This window comes from Oryzias latipes, chromosome 24, assembly GCF_053564925.1.
Source record: "Oryzias latipes strain Hd-rR chromosome 24, Olatipes_Hd-rR_3.1".
NCBI classification, from domain to species: domain Eukaryota; kingdom Metazoa; phylum Chordata; class Actinopteri; order Beloniformes; family Adrianichthyidae; genus Oryzias; species Oryzias latipes.
This window is the reverse complement of record NC_136260.1, coordinates 18,745,361-18,762,953: the sequence shown is the minus strand read 5'-3', so window position 1 is coordinate 18,762,953 and position 17,593 is coordinate 18,745,361. Positions and strand designations below refer to the sequence as shown.

Sequence of the window (17,593 nt, the reverse complement as noted above, 5' to 3'; positions counted from 1 at the left end):
TAGGTAACTCCGGGGATAACTCCGCTTGGGCTGAAGCTGGCGTCCACTCGTGGGATATGTAGGTCCATCAGGGGTAACGAACTAGCGTTGAATTCTGGTCCTGGCGCTCCTTAAGTAGGTCTGGCAGGTTGATGAGATGAGTGAACGCAGCTGGGACGAATCAGTGGCCAAGCAGAGAGGGGAGGGGGAAGATAGCTGACAGAGGCACCATGACAGTTTGAATAAAATATCTGTATGTGAGTTTTTTTTTGTTTTGTTTTTTAACAATTTGGTCAAAAAAAAAGTAAAATTTAAAAATAAATGTGCGTAAACACTTGCTTTTTTCAAATTAAGAGAGCACAAATACCTTGGAGAAAGTGCGCAAACAGCTTCAAACGAGCAGCATTGGAGTCTTTCTAATCCATATTTCTTTAATTTTTTAGACAGTAAAGCCTCCACTTTTGGAAAACTGAAGCATCAACAGCTTGACATTTATTACTGCATGGCCCGCTGCACAGGTGACCAACCGGATACTGGATGTCTAACAGGGAATCTTTGAAAACAGCTGCTTGGTCCTCTAACATGGGATAAGATAATGTTACATAAAAGCTATTGCATTGATTTTCTTTATCAGTTTTTTTTTATTTAGAATGTGAACTTGCACACAAGACTCTTGTTATGCACTAATATAAGCAAAGGCATGATTTCCTTTCTTTACATTTTTGAAAGTTTGTGAAGTGTGGTCCTTTTTGTCAGTCTCCCAGTCGTTTCATCTCAGTTTTGTTTGAACTTCGGAGGTCATTTTAAAGGTAGCTTTGAGTTTTATGGTTGTTGTCAGTTTTGGATTTGCTTTGAACTCACCTCATCCAAAGTTATTGAACAAAGTCAATTCTCCAAATTTACCGCAGTGCCGTAGGCGTCAAATTCATTTGAATCTTTCATATTGACTCTTTGAAGTGAGAATGCTTTTACTTGTCTTATCATTCATTGTTAAGTTCTGGTTTAAAGGTTTTTAAATGAATCCTTTTGATTTGACTGTCCGTTTTTGTAATTTATGGAAATGAGAAAGCTGAATGAACTCTCAAAACGACAGATTTGGGGGTTCTTTAATCATTCATGCAACTTTTTTTAACTTAAAACACATAAAAAATACAAATATTACAGGACATAATGGAAGACAAGCATTGCTGACATTCACTTACATAAAAGATGTTGAAACTAAACAAACTTCTCCTTTTGTTCTCTATTGATTCAATGACACAAATCGAGAATAACCATAATTCATGAAAACACAACATTAAAAATAAAAAAATAAAAGAGCTTTTTAAGTTTATGAACTATTTTTTCCATTTCCTAAAAACCCATTTAACATTTTTGAAAATAAGATGGACGTTCATCATTCTAATCCATGCAGCTGCATATGAACATTCAACTGAACAGAAAAAACAGAATCTTAAGATTCTTTACACCGAGAGTGTAAACTCCTTTATCAATCTGGAATTAGAAGTCAGAGTTCACATGGAAACTGCCTGACAGTCTGTGTTCTGTTCTTTGTCTTTGATGGCCTGTGCGTCCTTTGCCGCAGACTCCCAGCATGCAAACAGTTGCCTGCTGTGTGAACCTCTGTGAATCTCATTGGGTCTGCAGTGAGACACAGCAAAGTTTGTCCTCTGGGCGCAGCCTCGTTCCTGCAGCTGAATGTGGATGGGATGAGGGGCCTGCTGGCTCGTGGAAATGTGAACTCCAACTCGGTTTCCCGTCAGTTTGTGGTAGGATGCCAGGAGCAAGCGGCGCAGCTCCTGCTGGAAAGTTTTGTTGAAGTAGAAGTAGATAAACGGGTTGTAGATGTGCGAGCTTTTGGCAAAAAGAGCCGGGAGGACAAAACCCTCCGGCGCCATGTAGCGGGGCTCTTTGTGGAATATGAAGAGGAAGGACACAACTGCGTAAGGCGCCCAGGCAATCACGAACCCAAAACTGATGCAGAAAAACATCTGGAAGAGGAAGTCACAAAGCAGATTTTACTATTGCAGTAATGGCATACTACTTTTGTACCATCATGACGCATCGGAGTGGTTACCTAGGAGACCTTTTCTTTCTTCAACAATAAAGGTCAACAGTTGAGTCATTGTGTTACCAAAATTATTGACATGCCGGCCGGGTAACCACATTAGAGTAATTATAGACAGATGATCATCATTGTGGAAATGTAAAAAAAAAAATTGCTTCTTTTCTTTTTGACAGGATTGTGTAAAAAGCACAAAACACAACATACAGACTTTTAAATGTGGGAGAAAAATCTGCAAAATGTGTTTAAAAGAAATTTCTTGGCTTCTATCATTTTTGGGTAACGTGTTATGTTACAGTTGGTAACCATAGTCACAGATTTCAAAATAACTTACAGTGAAAATTGTTTTCCTTTAAGTTATTTCCTATTGTCCTAAAGATAATAGAAAATCCTGTTGATGAGTGAGTCAACCAGTGGTTTGTTCGGCTGATTTAAGGCCAGATTGGTTTATAATCTCTGTTGTCACCACGTTGACATGATGTATAGGATTCTCTATTCACGCACACATGTCAGATAAACAAGAAAAAATGATGATGGTTCAGAAACATTCACAGTCCAAAAATAATAGGAAAATATTTTTGAAGCAGACTGTTTTTGGAAAGCTTTCACAGAACAGTAACTTGAAATACAAACCACCAAAGGGCTACTTAGTGAATTGTCTTTTTGTCCAACCTGCCTCAAACAGGAAGCATTGCCCCTTTCAATTTATAACTTAAAGAAATCTTCACATTTTATTCTACATTTTACTGTGGGTATTTTTCAGAGTTTAACTGAGAAAGGCTTCCTCACATTAACTAGTAACAGATGGTTTTTGTTGGACCATTGTCCACTCCAACCGCTCACCTGTCTACATTGTTTACCTTTTTATGTTCTGCAATCTGCCATGTCCAGATTGAGCCTTTGACCCCGCCACATACTCATCAAAAATGTGTAAGTGACCCCCCCCACACACACACACAAAAAAGACATCACAATGGGAGAGATCTTCAAAAAAAAATGAATGGGGCCAAAATCTCTCAATAGGCTCAAAATAAAGTTTATGGGATAGCCACAGACCCTACAGCATGAAAATGGAAATTTGGCAATTCACATTTTCGCACAGAATGGTTAAAAAAAAAAAAAACACTTGTTCAGGCGATCTTCTTGAAATTGCACACATACGCCACAACATTGGGAAGCTTTGAATAGCGTTATCTCCTGTTGCTGGCACATTTTTTTTTTACCAAATTATTGTGAGAATTTAATACATGAATCGCTGACTCAAGCAGAACAAAACGAGCATGATTAACAAAAAACTTCAGTTGCCAAGGAAATCCAAAAGTTTACTTTTGCCAATTCTTCTAAAAAATTACATAGACCTGTTCATCACCACAATGGTTGCTAGGCAGAAAAAAACAACAGAAATTCTGCCTTTTTATTTTCAATTTATCATATGCAGCTCTGACCAGGGTGGGACAAGGCGCCGGTAGCAGCCACTCAGTCAACAAGGGTGGGACAAAGGGGCAGTCAGGTTGGGGGCAGGTGGCACCTGCAGGCCATAAAATGTGTGTTGTTTCTTAAAAAGTCCAATTAAGTTGTAAATGCTGCAAATCCTAGCAATCTCAGAAACATTTTCTGTTCAAATGAAGTGCAATCCTTGGAGTCCATGCTTATTGAGACCAAAAGAACTCCTCACCATGGATATCCTCTTTTCAGCGTGACGCAGGTTGTTTCGGATGCCTTTTGCGGACAGTTCACAGGAGAAGCGAGACACCTTGTAGAGGATGCTGCACTGTGACACCACAATGAAGAGAGCTGGAACCAGAGTAAAGCACACAAAGGAGCAGATGACATAGAAGGCGTCTTTTGTTGATGTATGATAGCCCCTCCAGGCGACGGTGCAGGACAGCCCGTAAGGCTCAGGGACGTACTCGCCCCAGCCAAACAGGGGAAAGCTGGACCAAACTGCAGAAACCAGCCAGATGACACAGCAAAGCAGCCGGATATTAGTAGCTTTCAGCCAAAAACCTGGAAGAGGGATCAAAACTCAGCTTCTTGCTGAAATCATCACAGGTACAACCTTTTAACAAATCCTACTCTCACTGTGAGCCAGACTGTAGCAGGTCTTCAGGTAGCGGATGATGCTGATGGCGGTGATGGTGAACATGCCGCACAAGCCGAAGATGTAGCAGCCGAGTCCGTAGTAAATGCAGGTGATGTTTCCTCCCAGCCACACGTGATGGAACGAGGACACAATGGAGAATGGGTAAAAGCAGACACAGCAGAGGAAGTCCACCACAGCCAGGTTGATGCACAGCAGCTCCGAGCCCGACATCTTCTTTCTCTTGCGGTAACAGATGACCAACACCAGTCCATTTCCCACAACAGAGAGCAAAACTGCAGGACACAAAGTTTACACTCAGAGAGAACAAAAATACACATTTGACTTTCCTCCAGCATCACCTTACTGAAACAAAAGTGCACACTTGAGTCAGTCATTTTGATTTATTTTCAAATCTCATACTTAGGATGTAGATATGCTTTAACCCAAGAATCCTCATTGACCTTTCAGCCTGTGATGAAGCAAAACTCAAACAAAAGTCCGTCACTGATGCTCCAAAATATTAAAAACTCAAAAAGAACAAAGTTAAAAAGCACATCCGGCATTTGATCAGTTAACTTTGACAGTTTAAATATCAACCTTAACTTATTCTTTTAACAAGACAATGTCATCATAAAATAAATCATTGGGCCAGTGTTGCATGATGGTGTAGTGGTTAACACTCTCTCCTCAGTCCCAGGTTCAATCAAATCTGAGGGCCTTTGTAAGTATAGTTTGGATATTTGCATGTGTGTGTATGTGTGTGTGTGTGGGGGGGGGGGGGGGATCTCTGGGCATCTCTTAGGGAATATGTGAATATGAGTTTGAGTGGTTGTCTGTCCTTGTTTGACCCTGCAGCAGTGGTGACCAGGGCGAACCCCGCCTTACCCCAACAGTAGCAGGTTAGGCTCCGGCCTAACCTGTGACCCCAAATGTGACTAAGGAACGAAAAATGGATGGATGGATCAATACGCAACTCATTGAAGCAATACATTCCCAAATTATAACACCACCACCCTCATGCTTCACAGCACATTTATAAAGAATAGAAATACAAAACCGATGAGTCTTATATACTCTGTAAGATTTTTTGAGATCTCTCTTCATTAGAGAAGCAGTGAAAAAAGCCACTTTCCATGTAGATAATAAAAAGTCTTTATGAATCAGTTATATTGATGTATGATTTGTTAGCTACTGTATATCTTAAGTTATAAAAGAAAGGTATTCATGACAGTCAAAAACATAAAAAAATGTTTTAAAAGATGTTTCTGTGCAAGTATTTTGTATTTCCATGTAGATGAACTTTCTAATAAAGTCAATTCTTTTTTTCTAAACTAGAAGAGTCATAGTTTTAAATGCTTTATTAGTTTAGTGTTTTAAAAAAAAATCCTGTTACATTTTTTGCAAAAAGACTTTCTAATAGATTTTTCATTGTACCTAATTTAGTCACAAACAGTAAAAAAATAAAACATTCTCCAAACTTCCAATAAAAGTTATTGCCACCACAGTTTATTAAAAATGGTTCATGTCTGCACCTTAACTTGGTATCCATGCGTCTAAAGTGAAAGTTTTTAGTTTTGCTTAGCTTTAGTCGGAAAAAAAAAACCCTTTAAATAGTTTTAGGTCAATAAATGTAGAGCATAAGATATGCATACCCACAGAGACGATGCCAAGTCCTACGCATAGATCAGCCTCTGGACTCAGCTTGGAGGAGAACGCAGAGCTGGTTCGGTTCTCATCGGAGGACTTCAGAGGCATTGGTGCTGCGCTGCCTGTCAAAACCGAATGTCTGCAAGGAAGCTGACTTTCTTTTATGCAGGAGGATTGAGCGTCACCATGGTAACCCAGGGTCCACTGGAAACAAGGATGATGTGATGTGATCCAGAAGCTCAAGTGGTATGAGGCAAGGTCTCACTGCTTCAGCAAGGATTGGGTCCCACTGGCTACAAATGTCAGAGGAACAATCTGATGAGAGAAACCAACTAAAAGATAGTTTGAAACTGCAAGCTACCATTTTTCAGTATTTATCATTAGTTTCTCATTTGAGATGTGGAATTAGACTTTCATGCATTTTAGCCCTTATTTTATATATAGAAAAGAAAGTATTAGAAAAATAATTGTCAAACAATGAATAGAATCCAGCAAAGCAATGTGCCTTTTTTCCGCAGTTTTATGTACTGTTTACTTTTATCTATGGAACAATTACTTAGTTTTTGCTTAAAAAATGTAAATAAAATAAGGCATTCAATATTTCAGAGGATTTAATAATTCTAGAAAAGGCATAAGGGTTCATCACTTGTGAAACCTTATGCAGCATCCGAAATTCGTGTCATTCCCGTTTAAAAATTGCACTCGTGTTTAAATGGCTCAGATGATGAGAGTTTTCATACAAAAATGGGACAAGTAAAAAAATCCAGAAGGTTCTTTCAATACAATCCTAAAAAAAAAAAATTAGAACCAGAATCAAACAGAAAATAAATGTCTGTCGCCCCCTGGCGGAAGATGGCAACATATTCCGTCTTGGATACATAAAAATCTAAAACATTAAAAGAAGTTCACAGTTCTGTATACATTCATATATTTCATCAGTATTTTACTGTATTACAGGCTTAATAATGCACTTTCTTTTTTAAACTACATAAAAAATGTTATAAGCCTAATCCATTGATCCAAAGGTTTTATTAAAGTGAAAGTGTTTTTCTACTATTGAAAAGAAGAAGGCTCTAAAATCATGAGTATTTGTTCATCTTTATCTTCTCATAGAGGTTTTCTTCAGCTTGAAGAGGAGGATAGGAGCTGTATATTAAACATCTCACACTGACTTCTTAAGTGTTCATAAATGCTTGCTCATCTCATCCAAAGGTGAATAAAAGCATTCGATTTGGTCTCTCATTGTGTTCAAGGCCTTCTATAAAGGCCCATCTGGTCTTTTGGACGACCAAAGCAGGAGATTAGGTCATTTTATCAGCATGCTAAGTTCTCAGTGAAAGTTGGATTCCAACAGTTCTGTTCAAGTTTTTCATGAACAGAATTTCTATGGAGCCAACAAGGATCAGAGGGAGTCTGGTTTAAAGAACACAGAATTTCAGAACCTTTGCTTTTTACCAAAGAGGTTGCTCTGTTAGCCTCATGGCACCAGGACCATTATTGTGCATTGAGGCTGCCTGCAGTCTTGTTCATGAATGAGGGAAACTTGGAGCTTGAGATTGACATTTGGATCCCTGCAGCGGCTGCAGTAATGGTTGTCACTGCAGTTATAGTAAAAGAGGAGGTGAACAAAAAGACAAAGCTCTCGATTTACTGGTGATTGTATGTTCATTTCCTCACCTTATATACGGTCATAAACGGAGGGTCATGAGGATAAGATCCCAGAAGAAAAAAGGGGAGGAAATGAAATAGAGTGAAGAGATCTGTCACCAGGGGCGGACTCACCATTAGGATTGACCTGAACACTTAGTAAAAATGTCTTAAATAAATTTTACGTCCATCATTATTTAAATCTGTGATGAAAAAACACCCCAAATTACTAATCTGGCATAAGATTGATCATGTAAAAGTGTTTGGTCCTCCCCTGTTCTTCTGCAACAGCAAGTCCAGATTGGGTTTCCAGCTGTCATCTTCCTCACCAGCCATCATAATCAAATTAATGATTAATGAAATGCATATGTTTGATTCTAATAATTTTAATCATTGCTTTATTTTGCATTGTTACTGTCATTATTTAAGCCAAGCATTTTTTTTTATTTTTTATTCCATGTCCTCCTTTTCTATTTGATAGGTCATATATTTCACTTCAGAAGATCTGATGTGAAGCTGCGCTAAAGAAAACACAGAATGAGGCAGAAAAACAATTGTGCTTATTATTATATTGATATAAACAATCGATCATTTGTTTTATGACTGCATACATATGTTTTTGGAAGGATTATTGCTGTCAGTGCCAAATTCCTTTTAATACACAAATAGAAAAACAAAAAGCACTTTTTGGAGTCATCTCAGGTGATATCTGATTTAATTCCTAATATTTTAATTAACACTTGGAAATGTTTTATTCACAAGAACAGGATTTCAAAAATCAAACATTTCACAAGATTTATTTTATCTCACCTAAATTCATAAAAATTAAAATTCAAGAACAATTTCCACTTTTGTTCATGGTAGGTTAATAAGTTGAAATACAACTAATATATTGTTTGATTATTTTTGATTTTTTTTTCCACTTTCCTTTTGTTTGATTGTTCTTAATATTTGAACAAAACATCAGTGGTTGTTAGAAAAGTTCAATAAGAGCCCGTTACTTCACGTTTTTCTCTGACTGACTGCAAAACTGGTGGATGTAATAACATAAAAAATGTGTTAAAGTTGGACTTTCAATCAAATCGGGAAGTAATAAATAATGGATGATCAATTATGACTAATTAATCACTGATTAATATTATGTGTGTTTTTTTGGTGGGTCTGGTTTTCTGGTGGTCTTTAGATGACGTTTGCTGGAGAACCCCCAACTCCATTTGGCAACACTGACAGATGTTAAAAGAAGATTGAAAACAATGTTTTTTTTTAAAGTGGTCAAATGAAGCATAGTGATCAAGAGGAAAAGGCAAAGAGAAAGCAAGACATTTGCTGCCACACTTCCAAAAGGGCTGGAAGGCAGATAAAATAGGAAAAACCAGAACAGACTAAAAAAACTATTTGCATTTTCTGCTTCTTTAGTAAAACCTGACAAGTTAAAGACAGAAAAATGATATTTGTTCCTTCAGGGAAGTGAGGGATTCACAAATTAGAGAATTTAGTAAAATTAATGTTTTTGCAAGTAAAAATGTATATAATACAAAATACATTTCTTTAACATTTAATTTTAGTTTTTAAAGTCTTATCAAAACACTTAGATTCTTGTAATTGACGTTGTCTTAAAGTGGACCAGTAAGGAAGTTATTTGACGTTTTACCCGATAGGTAAGGAGTAAAGAAAAGAAAAAAACAAGAAATTATTAATTATTAATACAACAGCTGCAGAGGGCCACATTCGCCAAGTCCGCCACTGCCTTTCACCCAGGAGGAGCTCAGGGTTAAGCAGCTGTATTTCCACATCCACAGATGAGGTGGATCAATCATCTCTTTGGCATGTCCCTCCCTGGAGAGGTATTCTGAGCATGTCCCAATAGGAGGAGATCCAGGATACCCTAAAGGATCTATGTGTCTTAGCTGACGTAACCCTTGTGCTATCTTAGATGACCCCACCCTTACATTGACGTGTTCCTACCATGACAAAGGTGGATAAAGGTGGAAAGATTTCATGTAATCCATGGACACCAGTGAAGATCACAAATCATTGAGGAAAAAATGTTCAGAGCACTGTCTAGTGCAGGGTTCACCAACCTTTTTGAGACCGAGGGCTATTTCATGGGCACCAAGTGGTATGAAGGGCGCCACTAAAAACCTCCTAGCCCCCCCCCCCAAAAAAAAAAAAACAACACAATTTGAGGACTTCCTTTTGTGTGCCCTATTTTTATTTGCTCATTTTACACACAAAAACATGCATGAATTTACTAGACTGGTATTACAGGGGGGGGGTCAAACTCAGTTGCAGAGGGAGCCTAATTTCAAAACAGACTTTAGGTTGCAGCCGAACAAGATAAATATTTATTGAACACACTAAAGCTAAACTTTTAAACCTTTAAAACTTTAACTTAATTTTAACTTTTTAAACATAAATGTAAATAAAAACAGACAGGAATATTAATCCTCACATTAATGGATTATTCAACCACCTCAACCTATTCTCAAAATCTTTACATTACATGAATCATAAGAATGTCCAGAAATTGTGTAAATTATTTGATCTATTTAAACTTTTGTAATAGACCCTTACTTTTAGTGATTATTTTTTAAGTTATATTTGTTTACATATTTGGGTTTTCTTTGTCTACCTTTATCTCAGAATTGATATTGTTGTCATTGACAGACATGCGGTGGTTGTTTGTTGAATATTTGCTTCAATAAAAAAAAAAAAAAAGATTTTTTTTGGGTGCATTCCCTGCGGGCGCCACAAGGGGTGCTCGCGGGCGCACTGGCGCCCGCGGGCACAGGGTTGGTGACCCCTGGTCTAGTGGGTCTAGATGACCCAACTCCCAACGTTAAAGTGCCTAGGATAGCACAAGGGTTGTTAGCACTTTGGGATCCTTCTGGACCTTCTGGAGAAGGTGGTCTGGGTCTCTCCACTAGTCTGCTCTCCCCACAAACTGAAGCAGATGAAGATGGATTAAAAGCTGAATGTTTGTTAAGAAACTCAACAATACGTAGTAAAAAAAAAATTCCACTGATGTCTGTGTTCTACTGCCTACATCATTTTATTCAACGCCTACCTAAAATTGGTTTTGTGGGAATAGCAAATTGTATTTGAGGCTTTAATTGTAAATCCATGTTGAAAAGTGAGCCATATTTTTCAAAAATTGGATTTCAATCAAAAGTAAAGACACACTTATCTACCAGGGACACAATTTGGAAACTTTAAAAAATAAAGTTTAGTGCAAGTGAAAATAAAAAAAAATATGAGTCTGAATAGAACAGTCAGTGCAGCCCAGTAACCCGTTAGACGAAATGCCAGACTGTAGTCAAAGCAGTGTAATCATTAAACGGCATCAGCTGTGAACATGCAAAGCGTGTGAAATTCTGATGACTTACTGAAGGAAATAGTTGAATAAAAATAGAAGAGCAGACAAAAGACATTCCCTTCTGTTCAGTATTGTGTCATGCTTCCATAACTACAGATAAAAAAGATCAAATGATTATTTTAATATATTCTTACTATTGACAAGTGAAATTTCAAGATATCAAACCAAAATTTTAGACAATGGTGAGTCGTAGAATTCAGCCATTTTTATGCTTACCGTACTACTGATGCTCATGAAGGAAGTTTTAACATTTCCAGTTCCACTTATCTACCAGCAGGGGGTGCTGCCACACAAACAAAGTCAGTTGTGCCTGCAGATATTGGAACAAGTAAATGTAGGCTTTATAAAGGGAGGAGTTTCAGAATCAACCTGCTTTTGTTACCAATTAAGACACTTGACTCTTTAAAGAATATTATTTTATTTACAAGAAAAGCTCGTTAAGATGAATATATTAATTTGAATTTTCATTTTAAATGAGCATTTTTTGTCTTATCTGATTTGATTCCATCTAGCAACAATATTAAATATTAAAATTTTAAATGAAATATAACTACTCATAGCTGTTGCCTTCATATGAGGGTAGTCAAATTGGAAAAAATCCCAAATTTGTCCTTTCGTTTCCTTGAAAACCAATTAATTTCTAACCCAAAACTTTATATATTTGCACCATCTGCTGACTTTCATCACACATTGCAACTCATGCAGTGGAAAAAATAAAAAATAAAATGTACAGAAACAAAAGAGTAGAAAGATAAAGTAGACTTTATTCGATGGTGAAACCTATAGAAGATCTGTGATTACAAAACAGGTTCCCAACAGTTTCTCCGAGGCTGGAATGCTGGACTGACAGAAAGGCATCAGGGACAACCGGACCTAACAGAAACCCAAAGGAGCTGAACAGACAGTGAGGTCCAGACAGGAATATGGTCCCTATCATCAATCATCTCCGACATGCAGAGAACATGACCACATTTTACAAGCTTCATCAAAAAACTTTACAGGCTTACAGAGCAGACGTGGCAAACAGGCATGATGGTCAAGAGGACTTGATGGGGATTTTCTTTAATAGCGCTGAATGATTTTTTTTTTTTAGGGGGGGGGGGGGGGGGGAGTTCCTCGGTAAACAAAAAGCCTCTTGTGCCGTATCAAATACCAGATAAGTGCTGAGATGAGTTCAAACCTTGGCTCTCAGCCCCATTATTCTCCAATAAGCACTGACTACACCTCCCTCAACCACAGAAGCATTAAACTGAGCAGAAAATCTGGCGGGGAGTGGCATTTCCCTGTAAGCAGCCCTCAAACTTAGCATTATTAAACGTACATTCAACATCCTTGATCCAATTTGACGTCAGTTTGTAGATCTTTAAATCGTTGTAGATCCCTGTGATTAAAGCAACGGCTGTTTTCGTAAAGAATTATCCTCCTTTATGCATTAAAAACTGCATTCAAATATAAAAAGAAGAGATTTCCGCAGCACTTTTGGCGTGCTTACAGCTTGATTCAAAAAATTGAGTAGTGGCCTGTTTCCAACAAATTGGAAAAATGTCAAACTATTTCTTTAAGTAAATTAAAAAAAAAAAAGCTTAATCTTTTAAAGCCCTTCCTCAATACTTCAACATGAATAACGGTATAAATATAGGCACCTACTGCTTTAGCTTCATGTTTTCACCCAGAAGAAAAATATGCATCACGTTAAACAAAAAAATAGTTTGAAAAATATATTTTTTCTTACGTGTTAATTCATATTATAAAGCAGAGTCACTCCCAGAGTCAGTGGTTAGCTTAATCATCTCCCAAAAGGTTTCTTCTCTACATAAGGAGGTGTCCAGGCTTATTCTGGTCCTTAAAAATCAATCCTCTCTACATATAAATGGGTCTCTCTGTAAATATAAATATATATATGGGGGTTTCATGTATAAGGATCTGGTCCCATCTGCACAAAACACTCCCCAACATCTGATTTCCCCCCCCCCCCGTTGAGGTTTGCACCCGAGTGTTGGCAGCGACGAAGAAAAAGCACATTAAAAACAGACATCTTTAAATAGCTATTGACCTCTTCTAAATGGAGAACAATCAGAAACATTAAATTAAAGTCATTATTTTTCTCCCGTCCCATGTGTCACACGTTGAATAATACAACAAGAAAAAAGATCATCAGTTAAGAAACTAAAGGTGAGAGGAGATATCTTCAGACAATGTACTGCAGCCACAACATAACATCCAAAGAGAGTCTGGAACATATACATTTCTTTACTGCCAAAGAACCACTGGCACTCGCTAAAGTAGATTTATTATACTGCTGAGGTGTCGTTTGTGTCGTCTCCGTTGCGCCTCCCCACGACGGTCCAACAGTCAGACCGTTAACGGAACCCCAAAAAAGAAAAACTGGTTTCTACTGTCATTTGGCACATGGGGTGCTGTCTTCAACTTCCACAGTGACGGCAAGGTCTTTGTTGCTCGGGGTGGAGGTGGCCTCCTGGCTCTCGTTGTTATTACTGTTGTTGTTGTTGTTGTTGTTGTTTTGGACACTAGGGATACTGTGGCTGTTGTTCTGGACCAGAGGAGCGTTGCCCAACTTAAACTGATCCAGTTTCTTCCACAGCTCATCCCTCTCCTGCTCCTTCTTCTTCTCCCTACGAAAACAAACAGTCATTTTTTAAAGAAAAAGATCCGATTCAAAACAGATATAAAGAGCTTGGAGATTCAATAAACAAACCATTAAGTAAAAAAAATAAAAATAAAGATGCAATAAGCAGAAGAACAGCTCTCTGGGTTTTAGAGGATGGAGCATCCCTGGAAAAGAAATGTGGGCTTTCACAAGTAAAAGCTTTTTTCTCTATGGCGTTTCACGTGTTTGAGGAAAACAATTGGACACCTTGATACTAGACTGTATGACGAACGGCAACTCTAACATCCTCAGCTGTGTGTGACATCACTTTAGCCTCTTAAATAGAAAACTGTGAAAGCAGGAAGAATAGGCTGCAAAATCCAAAAAGCATCCACTTTGCTCCTGAATGTCCAGATTGGTCAGAGTAAATGCAAAACCTCCTCTGACATATCGGAATCTTCAAAAACTCTTGAGTTGTTGAGGGTCTCATTCATCGTGGATCCAAGCAGCATCTTCACCTGGGAATTCTCCATTTGCATCAAGACCAGGTCGGAGTTCTTTATCGTAAACATAGGCTATTATACATAAATAAGGTCTTTGTGACAAACCTTTGCCTTTCTGCTTTATATGAGGATGTCAGCTCGTCAAACAGCGTGCAGTTCATTTCCATCAGCGTCTTCAGCACATTGTAAACCAGAGCTACAATCGTCCTGAAACACAGCAGACACTTCCTTCAGATACAAAAATGACACGGCTTCGGTTACAGTGATCCCTCGCTATGTCACCCTTTACTTTTTTGCAGTCTCGCTGTTTCACTGATGTGCAGTGTTGCATGTTTTTTTTTTTGTATCCTTCCTGACAGGCTGGAGACTTTGTCAATCATTTCTTCCGTGCCGTACAGATGTGTGCAGCTCTCCAAATCTTCGATTGCGAGCAGATCTTTGTTTTCATGCGATAAAATTGGGGATTTTTCCACAAAAGTTTAAACTTTAAGAGTTTAAACAAGAGAGACGTGTAAAAATGTTCATGTCTGTCTGAAAAAAAATGTATAAAATGTGCAGTGAGGGGTTTTAGAGCCTTAAAACTTCTGTAATCCTAATTCACAGATTAAACCAAACGCATGTTACTTTTAGAAAGCAATTCCCAGGATAAACTACAGACTGCTGGATATCAGAATGTATATTTTTTTCCTGGACTTTAAAGGCCTATTAGCAATTTTAAGCTACATGTTTACGAAGCAGATACAGTTGGTCAGATTCTTAACTTTAAAATAATTATCAATAAGAAGTTACAAGATTCTGTTTTTTTTTTAAGAAAAAACTTGTGTGATCAAATAAACACTTTTACATTTTTTAGAAAGGGACTCTTTAAATGTCGTCATTTTTCTTTTTAATTAAATCAAAACATTAAAATCCAACTTTTGCACATACTAGAGCTTCCGAATTTTAGTCATTCATGATCATTTTCACCTAAAATTATTAAGAAAGTGGTAAAAAGAAGGTGAAAATGCCTGAACGAAGGAGAAAGTTTATGGAAAAATGTTTTTTTATTTCACCTTACACATTCATACTAAACAACCCGAGCCAAGCCGTGCTGGGGCACCATTTCGTCGGCAGTGTGTACATGTAAACACAGGCTTAGCAGTTCTTGCAGATATAGCAACACATTTCCCTGCAGGCAAAATAAACCAGGAGTGTCTGATGATGCCAGACTTCTCGAAATGTTTTTCTCCTTTTTTTATTTATGCAGTAAAATGCTGTAATTCTGAACATTTTATGGGTATTATATGGATGAACATACGGATTCCAGTGCTCCTTAGAGATTCTATACAGGCTGCCAAACATGATGGGGAGAATCTTGTCGATGTTCTCCTCGATGAGGCTGAGAATGTAGTCATTGTTCCAGAAGTACAGAGCGCGCTCTGCTACCTGTGAGGACAGGAGAGACGGGATCAAATTTGTAAAGCATTTGAGGTTTGAATAAAACCAAAAAACAAAAAAAAATGAGAGTACCTGAAAGTGTGCATTAGCCACACACTTAGAAATCTGTTTGAACAACGGCTCCTGGACTTTTTTGAATTGGGTTGGTTCAACGACGTCCAAAATCTCTTCGATTTCACCCAGGAACATCACCTACAACACATAATAAAAAGAAAATAATTTTTCACAGCAGTCGCAAAAATATGGGAGTGCACATGAAAAGGAGCTAAATACCTCCTTCTGGCTGCAGGTCTTGGGCCAGTACTTCAGCAAACCCCGGATCACCTGCAACGAAAAGCAGGGGATTTCTATTCTGCATTTATTTGAGTGGGTGGTTTTTCCATCATTCACTACAACATTTCTGCGGTGCAGACTAATCCAGAGCTGGAGATTCTGTGCATCGAGTGGGAGGGAGGGTAAAAAAGATGTACCGGCTCTGTGAGCGTGGGATCCTTCTCCAGGAACTGGACCACGCAGTACGCCAGCTGAGCGGCACAAAGGACAAAATTAATAAGTAAACAAAGGCTGTTTTACAGAAGAAAAAGGACATTAAAGAGAAAAAAACGAAACCTATAAGGATGCAGTTGGATTTATGCAAATATTTAAATCAGTTTTCACTGTGACCTCAAATAAAACTCTCCTTAAAAAAGCTGCATAATCGAACCGATGCATATCCTTTGTGCAAGACAACAGACTTAAAAGACTTCAAGATAAAGATGCAAAGCAATCTGGTGCTGTTACAGAAATTAAAAGAAAAGCTGCTTCTACCTGTGCGTGGAAAAGGGCCAGGCTCTTGGCTGTATGCAGCGGGATGAGCACCTTCATCAGGAACTGCTTGTGCTCAGCCTTCAGAGGCAACGCAAACCCATTGATGATACTAGAAACAAGCAGACAAGAGAGGATTGTAAGTTACAGAACACACAGAGAAAACCAGGGCTTTAAACGAGCAATGAAAAGGAAATATTATAAAAGGGTTTTTAAAGCTGTTCCAAAAAAACAACAGTGAGGGAACGCAGTAACCATGCACTAACCTTACTTTTTTTTTGAAAAATTGAGGAAGTGGCAACTATAAAAACAAAGTTCCAATGAGGAAAATAGTGTTTTATTTGGTCAAAAAAAACTTCTAATAATTTGAAGTTTGGCCTAAAATCACAAAGGTTAATAAATTCCCTCCAGGTCACAATGGTTAAACGTTGAACTCTGCCTCGACTTTCGACTGCATCCCAAAGATGAAGTCTTGCTTAAGACATGGGGATTATTTTTATAGATTGGACTAGACAGTGCCACAGTTATTATGAGAGCCTTTGAGCTTAACAGTAAATGCAACAATTTTTTATATACATTTTTGACTATGCTCTTATATATTTGCTGTATGGTTTTATTATGAGAAATAATAAATGTAAAAAAATAAAGAAAAAAAATGTTTATATCTGAAGAAAAGCAGCAAATGCACAGATTTTCAAAGTTGCACAGGTTTGTGTCTCTGATTTAAAAGCAACAATCAATCAAATAATCAATGGGGTTTGTTACCTTCCCAGAATTTCCAGTAGCTCAGCAACACCGTTGAAGTGCTCCGTTTCATATATGAACCTGCAGAGTCAGAGCAAAAGTCTACATTATCACAACGACACAATAACATTTCTGAATAAACCTGAAAATGAGGATCAAATTCGCCTGTATGCTCTCATATTGTTGAGAAATAGACCAAACAATATTTACAGTCTAATAAGCCACGCTTCATTTATTTTTCTCTGCAGGGGATACTGGTGTATCCCTGAACCGATGCAATGTACAAAGAGAGTCTGTCAACTGTGGCCCTATTTATATCCGCGGTGGCAGATGGTCAAAAACCGGTGTACCCGTTTTGCCACCTCGCTGGTTGGAAATGACATCAGGTGTCCCCTGTCTGGGTCTTGTACAGCTCTGTGTCACACGGCAACAGGAGCAGTAAAGCTGCAGCACGCCTGACCGAACACGGTTACCGCTGTCCTGACGCAAAAATGGAAAGTTAAAATACATGTTTGCATCCGCCACAAGCAGAAACTCGGACTCAAACTCTGCAGCAGCCCAACAGTGCTGCTGGTGTCTGCATTGAAAAAGCATTTTTTGTCCAAAAAAAAAAAAAGCCCTTTGTAAACAAGACAGCGTCTTAGGACTAGAGGAGATCATGAGCCAGCATGAGCGATAGCTGCACTGCCTCATTAATGAA

The 17,593-nt window shown here is 38.1% G+C and overlaps 2 protein-coding genes across 4 annotated transcripts in view; both read right to left on the bottom strand.

The window, feature by feature from the left end:
• Window positions 1–1,068: 1,068 nt before the first annotated feature.
• On the bottom strand, window positions 1,069–6,045 carry opn8c (opsin 8, group member c). 3 transcript variants are annotated; one of them, XM_078942753.1, is made up of 4 exons: window positions 5,784–6,045; window positions 4,121–4,420; window positions 3,720–4,051; window positions 1,069–1,970 (listed from the first exon to the last, which is right to left on the bottom strand). In XM_078942753.1, the coding sequence occupies exons 1-4, from the start codon at window positions 5,806–5,808 to the stop codon at window positions 1,494–1,496; spliced, it is 1,134 nt and encodes a 377-aa protein (XP_078798879.1). In that variant the 5' UTR covers window positions 5,809–6,045; the 3' UTR covers window positions 1,069–1,493. The 3 variants fall into 3 exon arrangements, with proteins under 3 accessions (XP_078798879.1, XP_078798878.1, XP_011489863.1); XM_078942752.1 differs by having other exon boundaries at window positions 5,780–6,042; XM_011491561.4 differs by having other exon boundaries at window positions 4,127–4,420; window positions 5,780–6,040.
• A 5,496-nt stretch (window positions 6,046–11,541) lies between these two features.
• ppp2r5a (protein phosphatase 2, regulatory subunit B', alpha isoform) overlaps window positions 11,542–17,593 on the bottom strand; it is a 30,301-nt gene continuing 24,249 nt past the window's right edge. The window contains exons 6-13 of the mRNA XM_004083439.5: window positions 16,915–16,974; window positions 16,153–16,261; window positions 15,816–15,869; window positions 15,619–15,669; window positions 15,418–15,537; window positions 15,206–15,333; window positions 14,014–14,115; window positions 11,542–13,430 (exon numbers count right to left, since the gene is read on the bottom strand). Of these exons, the coding sequence (XP_004083487.1) occupies window positions 13,196–13,430; window positions 14,014–14,115; window positions 15,206–15,333; window positions 15,418–15,537; window positions 15,619–15,669; window positions 15,816–15,869; window positions 16,153–16,261; window positions 16,915–16,974 (859 nt within the window). The 3' untranslated portion in view covers window positions 11,542–13,195. The remainder of the gene's footprint in view (window positions 13,431–14,013; window positions 14,116–15,205; window positions 15,334–15,417; window positions 15,538–15,618; window positions 15,670–15,815; window positions 15,870–16,152; window positions 16,262–16,914; window positions 16,975–17,593) is intronic.

What these genes read in the sequence shown, in the direction of transcription:
- opn8c (XM_078942752.1), bottom strand. Translation starts at nt 5,882, where the DNA reads ATGCCTCTGAAGTCCTCCGATGAGAACCGAACCAGCTCTGCGTTCTCC. An exon ending in CAGTCTGGCTCACAGTGAGA is followed by an intron (nt 4,052 to 4,120) that starts GTAGGATTTGTT and finishes TCCCTCTTCCAG; the next exon opens with GTTTTTGGCTGAAAGCTACT. An exon ending in CTGAAAAGAGGATATCCATG is followed by an intron (nt 1,971 to 3,719) that starts GTGAGGAGTTCT and finishes TTCCTCTTCCAG; the next exon opens with ATGTTTTTCTGCATCAGTTT.